Source organism: Podarcis bocagei, assembly GCF_964188305.1.
Source record: "Podarcis bocagei genome assembly, chromosome: 15".
NCBI classification, from domain to species: domain Eukaryota; kingdom Metazoa; phylum Chordata; class Lepidosauria; order Squamata; family Lacertidae; genus Podarcis; species Podarcis bocagei.
In genome coordinates this window covers 4,182,558-4,199,710 of record NC_138141.1, presented here as the reverse complement: position 1 = coordinate 4,199,710, position 17,153 = coordinate 4,182,558, and the positions used below count along the sequence as shown (strand labels likewise).

Below are 17,153 nucleotides of genomic sequence, written 5' to 3'. Positions count from 1 at the left end.
AGCTTAGTTATAATATAGGTAAGCAAGCCATCCATACACCATATCAAATCCTTCTAAGTCCAGAGTATTTACGTTTTTCAGGTCCACCCAATCTTTCATCCAACACAAGCAAACTGCCTCATAGTACACTTTCAGGTCTGGGAGCCTAACCCCCTCTTATTTACATTTATCAAGATTTTGCATTTGATCTGAGGCTTTCCCCCCTCTACTAGGGAAGGGCTTATTGCTTGAACACAGAGCTTGAACACGGAGAGGCAGTCTGCAGACATGCTTAGAGAAATGTGTCCAGAGGAAGTGTGGTAACAACAGGGATCCACATGCATTTGCATTAGCAAAAGGATTGAAACTAGTTCTACTAGTGCCTTCTGTTGCTCCACCCATCAGTATTTCCCTGCTTTTTCGAACCCTCTTGGTACAGGGTTATTGCAAGCCAATCTAGAACAAAGTCCAGGAAGATCTAAAGTGATCTCTCACAGAGATACCAGGGTACCATAGCAAGAAGCAGCAGCTTAGCTCTTACTCCAAATGTACCCCTTTGAGTCCTCTCAGATATGGGGAAAATTTGCTATTTTCTCCTAGATAGAACAGTAAAGTATAATGTTTTGGGGCAGTGTTGTCAAGGGTAAAGCCTGCAAGATTCCACTGACTATAAGCCCAAATTGAGGGCACGACAATGAACAATCCATCTTTAGACATGCATGTGATGAAAAAACTGGCTTTTTGCTATCGTTTAATGGTGAGCAAGGAGGGTGATCTGCTCCAAAGGTTGATTCCTTGTCCCCAACATTAAACAAAGGGTTTAGATTATGATGATTATGGCAGCCCACAAAAACCACACTCCCTCCACAGAGCGAGCTGAGAATAGGAAACTGTGAGCAAACACCCTGACGACTTCCAGATGTGGCCACAGCATTTCAAAGCCTTAACGGCTTTTCCACTTCTGCAAATCTCACTTCCATGCCTAAAATAGAGTAGAGCCAGCTCAAAATACTCCTTGGTTGAAAATGGATTTTAATCCCATTTTAAGCACCTGAAGACTGTGTCTTGCAGCATTCTTATCCGAAAACACCTGTACTGACTCCAGCACATTGTAACTAGAAATAGCTATAGCTCTCATTGGGGACTATGGACTTTCACAATCTATGGAGCATCATCACTGCTACTTTTGATCCCTACAGTGGTACCTTGGGTAACAAACACCTTGGGTGACAAACACTTTGGGGTACAGACTCCACTAACCCGGAAGTAGTACCTTGGATTAAGAACTTTACCTCAGGATGAGAACAGAAAAAACACACACTTTACCCTAGTATATGCATTTTTGTACTCATTGCCTGGAGATCTGCACTGCAAAAACTGAAAAAGTGCAAGTCAAAGGCAGCTATAATATAAGAGAGAACAGAAAAGTGCAAATTAGGTAAGTTTGCATTTGAATTCTAACTGAGTTAAATTTCTTCAACATCCTACCCATGACTAATCTCTACACCTTTCTACCTTCCATTATTTTTAGTTCTTGCCAAAATATTCAGAAAAACCTACAATACTCTATACTTATAGCCCACTAAGTTATTTTTATACTAAAATACATGAGCTCTTTTGCTCTCCAAAGTGTAAATCTCATCCCTTGATTCTCACTCTAAGCTTTTTGGTAGTTTACACCATGGTCCCTTTCAAGTTAAATAGGTTTTTATCTATTCTGTATTAATCTAATCATTCCCTCAATTTTCAGATGTTCCGGTTGTAAGTACCATTACTTATATAGCCAGAGGGCAAAAGGTGAAGTAATCCCAAGGTGTACAGAAACACACAAAAAAGCTTTAGGAAAGGACTCCTAAAGGGGAGCAGAAGACAAACAACCCAAAGAGGACTAAAGATGCTTAGTAGCCACATAATATTGTTTGTTAGGTGTGGGGTTTTTTTGGGGGGTGGCATTGCAAAATGTGGGGAGAATTGAATGCAGCAGCTAGAATTCTGAACAGCAACATTCTATACTGCAACATTGTTGTTGGTACCCACAATAAGTGTGCATAGAACAAAAATACTATTTCTTCTCTCTGTTTTTTCTTCTTTCAATCAGACAGCGACATGGACAGATTCACCCATTCCTGCTGCAAGGAGTGGGCAATTTTTGTTTTTCTCACCTTCTCATTTTTTAAAATCTTAAATTCAGTTCCCCACATTTTCACACCTCTTTACTAGTCAAATGAAAGTCTTTATGAAAATGCAACAGCATTTTAATGCAAATTTCTTCTTGCATATTTGTATGCAATCTTCCCTGCTGTACATTTCCGCAAGGCAAATCCCTCTGGATTAATGTGCTTCTGTAGACATTAACTGGGTGAAGAACTGCACTGCAAATTTTGGGAAAGTGCAAATTTTGAAGGATAGCTGTGTTTCAGTTTGTGCATTGTTTCAGAAACTGCAAGCTAGGTATGTTGGCTTTTAAATGCAAAATGCACTTCACACTAATCTCTACTCTGCAGCGACAGCTGACCTTCTCATAATTGGTGTATCCACCCATGACGGCCGGATCGACAATGCCATTCAAGAGCATAGAGAGAGGGTGAACAGGCAGGGTGCGGTCCCAGGCGTGCTGTTGAACACAGTTGCTGATTTTCTCATTTGTCAGCTCCATCGTTTCAATGGCATTCTCCAAGGGACTTATTTCCTCCTGAGAAATGCAAATACAGGAGAGTTAAGGCCACATCTAAAATGAACTCTTCAGTGCAGGTCAATGCGTGCCCAACTTTCCAGATCCATATAATACGCCATGACTTTTTCCTGAGTGGTGTTGTCCACACTATGGACCATAACTGAACCTCTTTGACATGATACAGTGATCCATATGGGAAATCATCCCAAAGTAAAAACTGCAAAAATTATCACATGGAAAAAGAGGGCAGTATTTTCAAGCCCAGTCTTTGGCATGGGGTTTTTGTTTTGTTTTGCACTTGTCACAAAAGGTTTCAATTATCAGGAGAGGAAACACCTAATAATGTGAAACTTAGGCAGCATAGTTTCAGCTTATGGACTGTATCATCTCAGGAGGACATGCATGCACTGGTTCTTAAATGCAGTGGAAGGGTGGGACACAGGGTTGACACCTTTCCCAGCCCTGTTCCCTCACTCAGAGTGGTAGCCAGAACGCCAGATTATGGAGACGTGAATTCAAGTCCCTTCTTAGACATGCAGCCCACAGGGTGAACTAGGGGCAGGCATGCTCTCTTTCTGCAATTCTCTTCTCTTTATCACAGCCTACCTCACAGACTTGTTGCATTACTAAAAATGAGGGGGAAACCACTTTGAAGAGGAGTGCACAGGAGGTTCTGCTCCTAGTGCAGAGATTTTTTGCTACATTCTGCAAGATATGGCTTTGATTTTGAGGACCACTAATCCTATGAAATCCTAGGTACAAAAATTGAACAAAGGTCCTGCAGAATGTATTAGAAATCTGAAGTGGCAATTCTCTGCAGGCCACCTTATTTCCCTCACTTATTGAGTAGGATGGAACAATTGATCCATCATGACCATGATAAACTTTACGTATACACAGAAGACAGGGCTGACCCAAGACATTTTGGTACCTGAGGTGGACCCTAAAATGGCACTCCTCCTCCCCATCAGAGAAGAAGGGGTAAGGGTAAGAAGATCTACATCAGGAGCAGGTGAAGAAAGACACTGGGATCTGCTGCCCCTGGGGATCCTGCTCCTTAGGCGGTCACCTCACTTTGCCTCATGGGTGGTCTGGCCCCTGATAGGGGAGATTAATTAAACATACAGCCAGGGAGAGGGGAGTTCCTTGTAATTTTCAGGGCAGCTGCCTAAGTTGCTGAGGACAATGACATAAACAGCAGGAACAAATGACAGGGGGCCTGATCTAGACCAAGACCACAGTGGGAGTGGGACAAAAGATTTAAGTCATCTAAATCTCCATGCCAGGGTTCCCATTCAGATGCAACTCACTCACCCCTTTCTGTGCCTACAATTCACTTTCAAAATATTGACTGCAATTGCCAACTGTGTGAATAGTTTGGCCCTTGGATGAAGAGGGATGAAATATTCCCTTCAGTTGCCGGTTGTGTCAGCTGTCTATTCAGATCTTGAGTGCCAGCATGGCACAATGGCTTAGCCTTGGACTTGGTGCCTGGGAAACTAAGAGCCTGGGCCAATCATTAAGCTTTCCATCCTTACCCACTTCACTTAATTGTCACAAAGAGGATGATGGTGGGGAGAAATCATGTGTGCTACCCTGAACCCCATGAAGAGGAAGGATAAAAATGCAGTGAGGAAAAAATTAACACGCATCCTCTCAAAAGCTCACCACTGCAACCTGTTTGACTTCAAACCACTTGAGGATTCCTGGGAAGGAATAGGCAGTGGTGTAGGTGGTCCTCTCGATCCACATAGTCTGGAAAAAAGCAAAAGTCAAAGTGGAGGCAGTTACAACTTCTAGCTGGGGTTTTTTTTTTTTGGAAAGGAATGTAGCTCAGGGGTAGAACATGCAGTTTGCATTCAAAGCACTCTAGGCTCAATCCCTGGCATCTCCAGGTGGGCCTGGAAACCCTCTCCGAGGGTAGAGTCATTTGTAAGCACTGTGGACCTGGGGTGGGCAACCTTTATTCTGTTGGGGGCTGTATGCTGGCTGTGAGTACGGCGAGAGGTGGGTCCAGCTATCCCTTTCCTTCCCTCCTCTCCTTATTCTTCTCTTTCCCTCTCTCCCCATCCAGCAAACTGGGACAGGTGGCTTTTGCCAGAGGTCTTTAGTTGATCACTTGCATAGGGCTTTGGAGGATGACATTAAGCCACAGGCAAACCAGGGTTGCAGCTGGCCACCCCTGGCGAAGACAGCACTGAGCTAGATGGACTCAGCATGGTCTGCCACAGAATCACAAAATTTTAGAGTTGGGAGGGACTGTGAGGATCACCCCCTGCAATGCAATGCTGAATATGCAGCTGTCTCATACGGGGACCGAACTTGCAGCCTTAGCATTATCAGCACCATGCTCCACGCTTTCGCTTGCCCCATGCCTAGAAGCCATGGGTCCCAACTTCTTTCCATTTGCCCCACCACTTCCCCTGAGGAAACCCAGAGTTTTCCTCAGAAAAACTGACAGACGTTTGTTCTGATTCAGCAGTAAACAGTGGGTTTTCCCAGGGAAAGCAGTGGGGCAAGTGGAGGTGTGGATGGGAAGGTAACAAAACCCAGAGAAAGAAGTAGAACCTCAAAGATTGCTCCAAAGGATGAAGGACTTACTGCAAATTCATTCTCAGGATCTTTTTCTCCTTTTCTGAATGGCCGGGAATATCTGAATTGTTGCACTTCATTGGATCTATAGAAGCTAAAGCAGTAAACAAGCAGATCAGCTCAAATCAAACCACCATCCAAAATCAGGCGGTCTGACACTATTATTTATTTTCATTATTGTAACAATTTATTTCTACATTATTATTCTGTTTATTTATATCCAGCCTTTTTCCATGACAGGGACTCAAGACAGTTTACAGCATAAAATAAAAACAGTTACAGTGGTGCCTCACAAGACGAAATTAATTCATTCCACGAGTTTTGTCGTCTTGTGATTTTTTTTTTTCTTGCGAAGCACGGTGTCGGGAAAGTTTTGGAAAAGCTTCAAAAATCACCAAAGTCTTTAAAAACCTCAAAAAAGGCTACCACACCGCGTTCTATGAGTTGCTCCTCGAAGTCAAGTCACAACTGCATTAACGGTGTTAAGAAAAAGGAAACAAACTTGCAAGACGTTTCCGTCTTGCGAAGCAAGCCCATAGGGAAAATCGTCTTGCGAAGCAGCTCAAAAAACAAAAAACCCTTTCGTCTAGCGAGTTTTTTGTCTTGCAAGGCATTCGTCTTGTGGGGCACCACTGTAATGGCAACAACTTGGTACCAGGTTACCTCCAGGAACCTTATATACTCCTGCTGGGACACTTCAGTCATCATGAAGGACACTCTTAGCTGTGCCATATGCTCCAAAGTTTCACCTTATGTCCACTAAGATCAGGGTGTTTGCTGTGATAGCCACAGAGCAGGTCAGGATTAGCCCTAAAGCAGTGGTGCATTTGAACCAGGATTGGGGGAATGGAGGCATATAGCTCCACAGGTAAGAAGAGGAATGGAGAGAGGTTGGTGCAACTGGAGCTTTACACAGCATCACAATGTGGCACGGGTCTTCTAAACCTGACACAAAAGTAAGTATTGAGCTGTTGCTGTACGTCAGAAAGAAATCCAAAGTATAGGCAAGCCAACCCGTGACTGAAGCCCAGTAATAGTACTTGTTTCTAGATGTGCAGAAAGGGTTGATTAGTCAGGAAAAAGTGGTTACTTTAGAATCTGCTCTGGAACAGGCTTGTCCTTGTAGTTTGGTGGGAGGTTCATTACAGGTTTCACTATGAAGCACTGGACATCTGTGTGGTGTGCGTTAAGGACAAGAAATAAGAGGAAACGTCTGCTGAGAGCAAGGGTGTGTAAAAATGATTGCTGCATTTTCAGCTGCTAATGTGTACATAGCCTAAGACTCCTACCTAACTCCTATCCCTACCCACTATTTTATATCCAGCTTAGTCTCTAACCAGACTCCCCACAAAAGATACACTGCTTAAGAGACGTTTTGATCTCTTCTGTGGGTGGAGCAGTGCTGCTCAGCTTCTCAGCATTTGGAAACTGGGTCAGTAATTTCAGGTTGAAGTCTTCCCTCCTTTCATATTCCTTGCCACGGTAGATGAAGATCTTGTTCTGTGACAAGGATCAGACAGGAAATACAGCAGTGCTATTAAAGTTGCTAGTCTGGACAAATTCCCATGGCTCTAAATTGAGAACAGAACATACCTGGCAAGCCAACAAAATGGACACAAACATAAGCAATACTGCAGAAGGTCCAGATTTAAAGGACTTATTGATTCTGGTTTCATAGAGCATGGTCCATTTCAGTTGCTCCAATTTAAAAGAAGGGACCTTGGATCCAGCCCCCATCCCTACATCACCACTGGAACGCTCATTTTCAGGGTCCCTCCACCAGCTAATGGTATCAAAAAGCCACCAGTAGTAGATCTACATCTGCAGATGTATCTGCAGGCATAGCAGAAGCCTTTGTTGTGGACATGCCATTCCACTGGTGAAGTTCTTCTCTGTCAGGGAGATGCACCCCCTCAATTCCAACTCCTTCCAGCCAGTGGACCTGAGGGTTAAGTCTGCTCTGCTCATTGTAATCTAGTTTGCAGTCAGCAATTCAGATATCTGACATATTTTAAAGGGTTATTATGGGCCCATCATTGAGACCCCCATATCATTCTTACCCGCAGAAAGGAGGGGAATCCATGGCCAAAATACCCAACAGCAAAATACTCTGGTTGGGGTCTCATTGCCTTCATGATGTTCTCATAGAATGTGGCCCGTTTTTTCTGTGTATTAAAAAGAAGAAGGGTGGGTGGGCGCTGTTATACAAAAAAGTAACCCGATCAAGGAAAAGTGTTCAACCACATTTCAAGTTTAAAAAGCCACAGCACACAAAGCTGGAAAGATCACCTGCTCCTCTATGAAGCTGCCTGTCTTAACATAATCACAGGGGCTACTGGCATGAACATTTAGGAGGGTGGCAACCAAGGTAAAGTTAACGGTATCCCAACTTTGAAATACTCTCCACTGGGTTGTCTGCCTGGCACCTAGTTTAACGACTTTGAGGGGCTAGGTTAAGGCATTTCATTCATTCACCCAACTTTTAGTGATTAAGAGGTATCTGCTGCATGCTCTTCTGCTCTTTCTTATAAATTTATGGAATTAAAAAACACAAAAACGCAAACCCATCAGAACAGGTTAAGCAAATAGGACTAATTCTCAAAATGCTAGTTGCCAAAAAGCACAATATTCACAGCAGGGGAGAGAAACCTCTGGTCCAGGGTACAAATTTGGCTCTCCAATACTCTTTGTCTGGTCCTTTGGACTTTCCCCGGACCACACCCCTTTAGAGGTCTCATCCTCTTTCCAGATGTGTTGCACACCCTTCTTTAGTATTTCCCTTTGGCTGGACTGTATCCAAATGCCTCTTGCTATTGTGCGGCCCTCAGAGGCTTGCCCAGAAGGGAACGCAGCCCTGAGTCTCAAAAAGGTTTGCCATCCCCATGCTAAAGAATGAAATGTGTGTGCGCACAAGCATTTTAGCTCTCTCTCTCTTAAAGCCTCAAGTACACTGAAGCTTCCTGTGCCCTTAATCTGCAGCTGTTGTACTCAGTCAGGAGTACAAGAACTCTCCCAGATCTCCACCTCCCCCCCAAAAAAAAATAACCCACAGCAATCCTCCCAACCCAGCAGAGGACAAAAACCCAGCCATCTTACCAAGAGATTGCCAAGGCCCTCATAATCGAAAACTTTGTTCTCATACATGTCAGCAAGTTCCTTGCTTAGCTGGATTGCTTTCTCCCACATCTTCAGGAAAGATTTTTTAAAAAAATGAGAAGAAAGATTTATTAGCATAGATGATACCCAATGGACCAAACTTAATTCTTAGAAGTTAGGCTTCTAACAGATGCCAAGGATGCTAATAAGAACTAAAACCACAACACACACACCTTTGCCGTTGTTTTATTGATTGTTGTTTAGAAATTATTTATTGAAATTGTTAAGAGTGAATTTCTGTTTAATTTTTATATGCTGATATTATTATTCTATACTATTCTAGTGATGGTTGAATGTTACATTTTTTATGTAGGATGCTTATTTTAAAGTTATGTTTTATTATCAGGTTTTTGTATTGCATTGATTGTTATAAGATGTACATTCCTTGTTTCTGCAGCTTGTAAACCGCCTTGAGTATTGTAAGATGGAAAGACGGTATACAAATTAAAAATGATGAGGATGACATATGTGTGAACATCTATCTGGCTTTTGTGTGGTTTGCACACAAGAGGCAAGTCATATAAAGGTGAGAGTCACATCCATCATTCTGCACTTCTTGAGCCACACCCACCACTACCATGAGGCCAGTTAGAAAACTGTCCTGGAAATTGTCTGCCTCATCCTGCTGTGACAGACTCACCTTGCCTTTGTCAAAGAAAACAATGATTTCTTGATAGAGTTTCTCTTTCAATTCCTGCTGCGAATAGACATAGTAACTGTCCCTCTGAAGCAGATGTGGAGCACATGGCTTATCAGACCACTAGGATAAAGGAAACAAATCAAAGAGTTAGCATAGTCATTTTTCCTTTAATGGTTCCGAGGAGAGTACCTGAGGGATGATATGACAGCATTCTTTAAAATACCAAGAGGTATGTCATACAAGGCTTGTTCAAAAGTTACACTGAACACAGGTACAAGCTGTTGCTACCAATGTACAACTGTTGTTGTTTTTTGTGTGAAAGGGTGTACAGTTTATAAATTCAGCTGTTATGTATGCAGACGGTACATTTGCTGAATGTAATGCTTGAAGGAGTTGGATATGTTTAGCCTGGAAAAGAGGAGACTGAGAGGAGATATGATAGCCATCTTCAAATATCTCAAGGAAGAGGGAACAAGCTTGTTTTCTCCTGTTCTTGAGGGTAGGATTCATACCAATGACCTCTAGTTACAGGAAAGGAGATTCCAAATAACATACAGGAAAAGCTGACAGTAGGAGTTGTTCAACAGTGGAAGAGTCTCCCTGGGGAGCTAGTGGACTCTCCATTCCTTGGAGGTTTTAAAGCAGAGGATGGATGGCCATCTATCATGGATGCTTGAGCTGAGATTCTTGCATTGCAGGGGTTGGACTAGATGACCCTTGGATCCCTTCCAACTCTACAATTCTATGGTTCTATGAATGTTGCGGGACGTGGGTGGCGCTGTGGGTTAAACCTCAGCGCCTAGGACTTGCCGATCGCATGGTCGGCGGTTCGAATCCCCACGGCGGGGTGCGCTCCCGTTGCTCGGTCCCAGCACCTGCCAACCTAGCAGTTCAAAAGCACCCCCGGGTGCAAGTAGATAAATAGGGACTGCTTACTAGCGGGAAGGTAAACGGCGTTTCCGTGTGCTGCGCTGGCTCGCCAGAACAGCTTTGTCACGCTGGCCACGTGACCTGGAAGTGTCTGAGGACAGCGCTGGCTCCCGGCCTATAGAGTGAGGTGAGCGCACAACCCTAGAGTCTGGCAAGACTGGCCCGTACGGGCAGGGGTACCTTTACCTTTATGAATGTTGCATGTAAATAACTGTGCAAGTGTACAGCTCTACAGTTGTGTATACAGGTTGTACACTTGTTAAATAGGAGGGCAGAGTTCTTATTTGCTGCCCCAGAAAGCAGAACTAGATCTAAAGGGTTTAAATTACAGGACAGTAGACTTGAACATTAGAAGAACATTTTGGTGGTCGGAACACTTTGAGAATGGAAACAATTAATGGATGTCTTCAGCAGAGCTATTGGGGATGCTGAATCTCTGGGTCTTCTGCACTGTGAAAGGGGCAAGGCTGGATGGTCAGCAAGACCCTGCCTAATTCTATCATTCTTCTTGGGAAGCAATTCCACAACTTCTAAGCAATGAGAAGTTCTCTTCTGAAAGCTATAGATATAGCCATATCTCCAAAACATTCCATTCATTGAAACACATCCCACATAGAAATCCCAGACAAGATGAGCAGTGAGTTTTGGGGAACTCACTACTTCAACAAGGAGGCAGGGTTCAATCTGCTATGGATTGGGTTACACTTCCCTTAAGGACCAGGTTTCCAATTTAGGGTGCTTTTAAGATCTCACTATTACTTGAGGCACCCAGGTGTCTTTGGACAGAGGTAGCTGGATTATCCAGGCTAAAAACAATCCTGACTTGGCTACTGCTACGATGCCACCCTTTAGTACCTAAGACACTTACCTGGAGCAACTCTGCATGAAGGAGAAGTGTGTATGCTGCCTCAGTATAGTTTTCAGAGCCTGTGTGTAGGTCCCGGAGTTTATACAAGTATCTAGAAAGGGAAGAGAAAACAGATTATCATGGAATTACATGCACAGAAGCTGTTCAAATATCATTTAATTCAGCCTGTTGATCTAAGGCAGAATTCTCTACACAATGATGCCTCATACCAAAAAACAAAAGCCTAAAGGTAACATGGCCTACCTGATGTAGATATCCTCTCTCTTCTTTTCTTTATAAAAATTCTACAAAAGTAAAAAAGTATGGTTGTGAATAACTGAACTGATTTTTACAAATAAGAATAATGCAAGCCAAAAGGTGTATACCAGCACATTGACAGTGCAGCTCATGCGGTTTTCTTTACTCCCGTCATGCATGATGGCCCGGTAATCCAAGAGGTTTTCTAGCAGGCTGCTAACCAAGAGAGCAAAGACTTCGCCTGAGCTCGAGAGGTATTTGTGCTTCCGACAGTGCTCCAACAGGCTGCAGGGTCATGTGTGTGGGACAAGGGAAGTGGGAGACAAAGAGAGAGAAAATCAGAAGTTTATAATTAAGTTTTACAACAAATAAATAAAACATTATGGGTTTTATCCAATGCTGGTTATACCCTGAGTAGACCTCTTGAAATTAATAGAAATTGCTAACTTGGCTCCATTACTTTCAAAGGGCTCAGTCTACTCTGAGTAGAGGTTAGTTGGATTCAATCCTATGTTGTGTTAGGGCCAAAGTTGCATTAGTGGAAGTCTGCACTGGGGAGGCACTTTTGTGCTAGAAGCCTTCCAGTCATGCAACTTTTGGATCCAATCAATTGAAGCACAAAAAAAAAATGTCACATCTTAGTGGAACTTTATTATTGTTAATAATACCAATGGCAGACACCGCAACTGCAGAATATTTTCAAAAAATATCAATGAAAAAGCAGCTTTTAAAGCTCTTTAAAAGTTTTTTTAAATAATAAAAAAACTTTTTAAAACATTCACAATCATTGATCTCAGGGTCTCCAGGAACAGTGCCTTTCAGCCATGAAATGCTAGGGTAAATAGGGAAATATCTCCTGAAGGTTAATACTGAGGGAGACAGAGTCACCTCACCAGGGAGAAAAGGGGTTCTAGAAAGGCAAGCAAAAACACTCACACACTTACAGTTTCTCCAGCAAAATCTTGTATTGTTCATCCCCACGACCACCTTCAACTTCCTGATCCAGTTTTGTTATCAGCTCATTTTCAAACTACAAGTTGACAGACAAAAAAGCAAAAACACGAAAAGAGAGAATGATCTATTGTTGTTCTACTGCAGGAGTGGACAGAGGATAGATTGAGATCTACCAGCAGAATGCTGGGTGAATTGCAAGATATTGGCAAGCATTTCTGACTCTGAAATGTTTAACAATAGTAGCAGCAAAATGCCTTGTTTTCACCTCAAATAGGCAGCTGAAATAAAGAAAGCTAACTTGTGTGTGAAAAAAGGCCTACAAGTTCAGTTCTGTTCAGGTGACGGTGAAGGGACCCCTGACAATTAGGTCCAGTCGTGACTGACTCTGGGGTTGCGGTGCTCATCTCGCTTTATTGGCTGAGGGAGCTGGCGTACAGCTTCTGGGTCATGTGGCCCGCATGACTTCTGGTGAACCAGAGCAGCGCATGGAAACGCTGTTTACCTTCCCACCGGAGCGGTACCTATTTATCTACTTGCACTTTGACGTGCTTTCGAACTGCTAGGTTGGCAGGAGCAGGGACCGAGCAACGGGAGCTCACCCCGTGGCAGGGATTTGAACCGCTGACCTTCTGATCGGCAAGCCCTAGGCTCTGTGGTTTAAGCCACAGCGCCACCCGCGTCCCTAATCTGTTCAGGTACTGAAACCAAATATCTAGGCTCGGAATGTGGCTCAAAAGGCATCCTGTTCTTTACTTCCAACAAGATGCCAGATGCAACCTGACTCAGTTGGATTTTGGGTTCTAGTAGAAAATGAAGCAAATCTGACAAGCCAGAAATCTGCCAATCCTGTTCCAACTCACACTTTTGCAACTAACAAACAATGGCAAATATGGCAGGCATTTCTGAACTTCCTACATTAAAATAGGTTTGCCCAGCAAGAATATTTCCAAATAATTCAATCAAAACACAAAATGATGCGTATTAAGGTATGTGTGATGCAAAACATTAACATTACAAAGAATAATTCTGTTTTGTCTGTCTGTTATGATTATTCCCAATATAATTTCCAACCCATTTGCTTAAGATCGTCTCTCTTTGCTCTGAAGTAGAACCACACACTTCCTGCTGGTCCCCATGCGATTTTAGACCAGGAAGATGGAGGTTAATGCTGGATCTGTACCACAACTGAGGGTGAACTATGACGCCATCATACAGAATGGACCCTATGACGTAATCCCAGTATGTTGCCAGGTATGCAAGGAGACCTAGAGCCTCTCAAAAGAGAAATGACTGGGACATACCAAGATGAGAGTGGAGGAGGTCCTGCAGAGACCACAAGTTGATCCCAGCCACCTAGTCACTGCTGGGAGAGTTGGGCACCCCTAAATACAATATCATCTACTCTTGCCAACAAGCTCACTGTGTAACTTCTTTACACATATCAAACAAGTTAGGGGCTAAAGAAGTCAGAGTAGAGAGCACTGGGCTAGATAGACAAAGTATTATGATCTGCCTTAGAGAACTTCCTATTTACTGAAATCCCTGCTAGGAACCTACAAGGGGAAACTCTTTCTTTCCTCTCCTCAATAATCCCACTTAGATCAACCTTCTGCTAGAAACCAGGCAGCCACCCAGTTGAGACAACCAGCTGAACCGTGGTTTGATGCTGGTTTGTTTATCAACTCTATCCTTTGTTGTAGATACTCTGCTTCAAAGTGCCCAAACCCAAATTCTCAATTTTCCATTGCCTCCACCTTCCCTTATTTTGCTTCCCCCTTACAAGCTGGTCCATACCATATGGAAGTTTCTGCTGCCGCTGAAGTTAAATTCACATTGCATCATGTCAAAAAATATAGGGATGGTTGCTTTTCGCAATTCGGGCTCAGGTGTCAAGGTCACCTCCAGGATCGAGCCTACCATAGAGGGGATGAACTTGATCTTGTGAGGCCCTGAAAACAGAAAAAAGGGATTAGGGGCAGATGGCTGCTTTGCCTGCTACAGGTCTCCAGGGCAAACACAGGCAGCTGCTTCCCAACCACTAATCCTCTCCTAGTCTTTCATATGCAAAACACACAATGGAAGCACCTGCTGCTTGACCACTCCCTTTCCACCTCCCCTAGTTCCTGCAGGGGACTCTAGGATTAAATGCTTCTCTGACACAGATGCACAAGATGGGTGGGTGGGAGAAGGGGAAGGGGAAACCCTAGGGGAAGCTGACCCCTGGAGACTGGATTACTTCTACAATTGCACTGATATCAGAATTTGTTAACTGAGCTTTATTTCAATTATTTGGAGAAGTGCTGCAACTCAGTGGTACAGCATCTGCTTTGTCTTCAGGAGGTCCCATGGTCAATCTTTGGCACCTCCAGGTAGAGCTGGGAAGGGATTCCTGGCAAGAAATCCTGGAGAGAGGATGCCAGTCTTATAAGGATATGAGAAGAGCCTGCTGGATCAGGCCAATGGCCCATCTAGTCCAGTATCCTGTTCTTACAGTGGCCAACCAGATGCCTGGGAGAAACCCTCAAAGCAGTATCTCCCCGCCTGTGATTTGCAACAACTAGAAGCATTGCTGCCTCCCAATTGTAGAGGCACAGCACAGCCACCCTGCTCTGTAGCCTTCAGCAGCCCTCTCCTCCATGAATCTGTCTAAATTGTCCATGTGGATAATACTGGAAAAACCTCTGCAAACTCTCTGCAGTTGGTCTCTGAGATTCTCAGAGCTGCTTCTCCAGGTCCTTAGGTGATGCATGAAACTTACCTAGATTGTACCACATGTCCCTTATTTTGAAGCCAATGTCCTTCCTCATGTCCCCATATCTACAAGGAAAGTGTGTGTGAAAGAGTGAAGGAAACATCCAGGGAAAATCAGTCAATTAATATATATTCATGAATATATATATTCATGGCAGCTTCATTCTCCTGCGCTGAGGAAAGCCATGCCATAGTATGCTGTCTGAACTCATGCTTGTGCTATAGCTCTCTCCAGACTACTACTATTAATAGACTTATTATTACTTCCACTACCACTAGAATTATTACCCCTCCCCTTCACAATAAGGCGGGTTACACCTGTATAAAATACAGTTTTAAAAACAGTTTGAAACAAATTGCAATCACAGCTACAGTGGGCCCCCAAAATACATATCTGAAGTATCAAACGCCAGGGTGAAAAGGTATGTTGCTGGCATATGATGAAAGCTGTACAAGGAAGGTTCCAGGTGCCCCTGTGAGGGGAGGGAATGCCACAATTGCCACACAGAATGGCTTCTCCTGGGTCGCCACTCCCTAAACCTCTGAGGGCAGTGGAATTACCAAGAGGGGCCTCATTCTGCTGATCTTAAGAGCCAAGAGGGTCTGCAGCAAAGTTTTTCAGACTGTAGTCAAGATTCTTCCTGTGGTTTTGGCTGGGCTAAGCCCCAAGCCCAGGTTTGGATGGCACACTAAGCCAAACTGTAACTAAGGGCAGCAGCAAAAGAACCATTGGAGGAGCAGAGTGGTCTTGATCTCACCAGGAACCCATGCATATATATCAAAACATGCTTACACCACTGTGGTATAGTGGTTAGAGTGTCAGACTAGGGCCTGGAAGACCAGGGTTCAAAATCTGCACCCCTCCACAAATCTCACTGGGTGACCTTTGGCCAGTTACTGCCTCTCAGCTTAAATGGGGCTTAAATGGAGACAGGGAGAACCATGTACACCACCTCAAGCTCCTTGGACAAAAAGTGAGGTCCAAAGCAATGAATGCAATCACCAGGCCACATTCACTTTCCAGAAGTTGCTGGACTCTGATATCCATCAGCCCAGCCATCACAGCCAATGGTCAGCATTGATGGGAAGGCTAATCCAGCAACATCAGGAAGGCCACATGTTTCCCTCCCTGCCATGAAGCACAGATCTTCAGCTTGTGGGCAATGAGCCCACTACTAGGCTGTGCTGCTACTCAGGTGTGATGCACCATGGTCTTGCTTTTACTTGTTGTTAAAAAAAGGGTGAGTAGAAAGAGAGCGGAAAGATAAAAGGAGAAACGCTCCACACATCTGACGGAGGCAGATTCTAAGGAATAAGCTTGATATGATGCCAAGAGACAAAGAATAATTAATAGGAAAGGTGTGGATGGTGGAGCAAGATACTTCCATTCGGACTGTGGTGCATGGGGTGTTTAATCTCTTCCTTGCCTGCTGTGGCTCTGAGACACCCCACTCCCACCCTATATAGCTTCCCTGACCACACCATCTAGTTATTCCCTGATATTTGAAAGCTCGCCCTGCAATAATTAGATAATCTTAAAGTGTCACGAGACACTTTGCTGGATCTTGTATTGATTATTGTAGCACCAACTCTACATCTGGACCTTTGCCTAATGTTCCAAAAACTTATCAGAATGATCAACCTTCTCTACTGTACTCCTGGCGAGACAGGATGGACAGATCTTCCGAATTCGAATCTGGCTCTTTGTTGGCCAGTGATCCACATTTTATAACACATACCTCATTAATACTTCCACAGCCACAGATAGAACCAACAATCCTCCAATTAACCCAGGAGGGAGAGGGGGATTGACAGTTAATGAAACACCATGGGACTGTCCCCCCCGCTTGGGGTGCGGTTGGTTGGGTTTTATCTTCTAGGGATACTTACCCTATCAGACCTCCACCTCTTTCCCATACCATTTTGACCCAGGAGTCCTGGCCCAAGGATGACTTCTTATTGAGGGGATGTTACCCATCTATTGGGGAGGCTAGTATGGGATCTAGGATTTCCACAATTGAAGGGCTAGGGAGGAATGGCGGTAGGGCTAGATATCTCTATCGGCGAAGGGTTTCGAGATGCAGTGATCCTCGAACCCCTTCCAATCTACGCCCCATCCCAAGGGATGAGGGTAGGGAGAACAAGGATTACACACCTCCATCATTGGTGCTGTGCAATGCCAGGTCCATAGGCAACAAAACTGCCACCATGCGTGACTTTTTTGTCTCGCAGGGGATTGACCTGGCTTGCGTGACGGAGACCTGGGTACGGGAAGGCGAAGTAGTCTCCCTACATGAGATAACACCACCAGGTTTCTCTGTCCTCCATCAATCGCGGACTGTAGGTCGGGGGGGAGGAGTAGCGTTGTTATT

At 44.1% G+C, this 17,153-nt stretch overlaps 1 protein-coding gene across 2 annotated transcripts in view; it reads right to left on the bottom strand.

The window, feature by feature from the left end:
• Nucleotides 1-17,153, bottom strand: part of DOCK5 (dedicator of cytokinesis 5) — a 150,362-nt gene that overhangs the window by 17,133 nt on the left and 116,076 nt on the right. For both annotated transcript variants that reach the window (XM_081171581.1, XM_081171580.1), the window contains exons 32-45: nucleotides 14,789-14,847; nucleotides 13,825-13,979; nucleotides 12,021-12,106; nucleotides 11,205-11,361; nucleotides 11,083-11,123; nucleotides 10,840-10,930; nucleotides 9,042-9,161; nucleotides 8,342-8,431; nucleotides 7,306-7,410; nucleotides 6,604-6,745; nucleotides 6,336-6,417; nucleotides 5,255-5,339; nucleotides 4,322-4,408; nucleotides 2,495-2,671 (exon numbers count right to left, since the gene is read on the bottom strand). In XM_081171581.1, the coding sequence (XP_081027707.1) occupies nucleotides 2,495-2,671; nucleotides 4,322-4,408; nucleotides 5,255-5,339; nucleotides 6,336-6,417; nucleotides 6,604-6,745; nucleotides 7,306-7,410; nucleotides 8,342-8,431; nucleotides 9,042-9,161; nucleotides 10,840-10,930; nucleotides 11,083-11,123; nucleotides 11,205-11,361; nucleotides 12,021-12,106; nucleotides 13,825-13,979; nucleotides 14,789-14,847 (1,477 nt within the window). The remainder of the gene's footprint in view (nucleotides 1-2,494; nucleotides 2,672-4,321; nucleotides 4,409-5,254; nucleotides 5,340-6,335; nucleotides 6,418-6,603; nucleotides 6,746-7,305; nucleotides 7,411-8,341; nucleotides 8,432-9,041; nucleotides 9,162-10,839; nucleotides 10,931-11,082; nucleotides 11,124-11,204; nucleotides 11,362-12,020; nucleotides 12,107-13,824; nucleotides 13,980-14,788; nucleotides 14,848-17,153) is intronic.